Here is a 1,489-nt window from a genome sequence, read left to right as displayed (position 1 = left end):
TGATGATAAACGTACAAACGTCCCCAAGGGGTGCCAGGGTGGTGCCCAGGACAAGCACAAACTAAAACACCACAAGGGCCACCTCAACTTGAGGAAGAACTTTCTCCATGGAGGTGGCAGAGCACTGGAACGGGGGAGGCTCTGGAGTCTCCCTCTCTGCAGACATCCCAAACACACTTGGATGAGCTCCTGTGTCACCTGCTCCAGGTCACCCTGTCCTGGGTGATCTCCACAGGCCCCTCCAACCCCAGCTCTTCTGGGATTTACGGGACCAAAGGAAGAGCCCTTTGACCTGTTCTTCAGTTAAAGAGTCACATCAAACCAGTCCCGACTGTGCCAACCCGGGACAGGTGGGGTCTGCACAGAATCCCAGAAGAGCTGGGGTTGGAAGGAACCTCTGGAGATCACCCAGTGCCACCCCAGGGGCAGCTGGAGCAGGTGACACGGGTGTGTTTGGGATGTCTCCAGAGAGGGAGACTCCCTGAGGTGAGCCTCCCTGCTCACCTCTCCAGTGCTCTGCCACCGCCATGGAAATAATTTCTCCCTCACACTGAGGTGGAACTTGTGGCTCAGTTTATGGCCGTTGCTTTAGGGCCCATCTCCACACCCAGCAGGAGGGATCAAAGCCAGGGAAGCCCCAGTCCCGCCGTTCCCCACCCCAGGGCTCACCTTTGCTGCCGGTGATGACGGGGATGTTGCGGGGGCGGGAGCGGCAGTCGAAGATGATGGGCTTCTGCACCCAGGGGATCAGGAAGTGGGTCCCTTCCCCCACCACCACGTCCTGCACCCCTCGGAACCGGTCGAAGATCACGGCCCTGTGTCCTGCATCCACTGGGGAGGGAAACAGCACGTCAGGGAATCCCAAAAACACCCCCTGGGAACGGGCTGGGCTCCCCACGGAGCAGCCCCGTGACAGCTTTTGGGGAAAGGACCTCCCAGCCCTCCTGATTGTGCAATGCTCCAGGTATAAACCAGCCCAGCAAGACCTGGGGGCTCTTTTTATTTGGCAATAAAAAAGCCCAAAGAAGCCAAAACATTGACAAAACCATAAAATAAAGTGGCCTGAAGCGCCCAGCTCGTCCCACTCACCGTTGTACAGAGCAGAATTCACGACTCCACCTGCAACAGCCAAGCCCAGGCCGAGCTTCCCGATGCTCTCAAACACCTTCGCAGCCATTTCACCCCTGCAGCTCCAGCCCCCGTTGGAATTCCCTCCTGCAAACACCCCCCGGGACCGTCAAAACCTCGCCCAGCAAGGTCGGGGGGGGGTGTGTGTCCATGGAGCTGGGGATCGACCCCTTCCCAAAACCCCAGCAGCTCCTTCTCCCCCACCAGACACCTCAACCCTTGGGGTCCCCCCAGCCCCGGGGGTCTCCTCCCCCCGCGACCCCTCCTGGGCTCGGACCCCGCAGCACCCCGGGCACCCCCCAAAGCCCACTCCCCGCTCCCCCCATCCCCTCCTTACCCCCCCACTCCCACCCCGACCCCC

At 60.6% G+C, this 1,489-nt stretch overlaps 1 protein-coding gene across 1 annotated transcript in view; it reads right to left on the bottom strand.

Annotated features, from left to right (window-relative positions):
• The window catches only part of PHB (prohibitin), a 4,943-nt gene extending 3,695 nt beyond the window's left edge, over nt 1–1,248 (bottom strand). Inside the window, exons 1-2 of the mRNA XM_017837084.1 lie at nt 1,090–1,248; nt 582–831 (exon numbers count right to left, since the gene is read on the bottom strand). Of these exons, the coding sequence (XP_017692573.1) occupies nt 582–831; nt 1,090–1,177 (338 nt within the window). The 5' untranslated portion in view covers nt 1,178–1,248. The remainder of the gene's footprint in view (nt 1–581; nt 832–1,089) is intronic.
• Nucleotides 1,249–1,489: the final 241 nt, after the last annotated feature.

The sequence above is a fragment of the Lepidothrix coronata genome, unplaced genomic scaffold (genome assembly GCF_001604755.1).
Source record: "Lepidothrix coronata isolate B3197 unplaced genomic scaffold, Lepidothrix_coronata-1.0 Scaffold291, whole genome shotgun sequence".
Classification (NCBI taxonomy): Eukaryota; Metazoa; Chordata; class Aves; order Passeriformes; family Pipridae; genus Lepidothrix; species Lepidothrix coronata.
The sequence above is the reverse complement of the archived record's forward strand: the minus strand, read 5'-3'. Positions and strand labels throughout refer to the sequence as shown.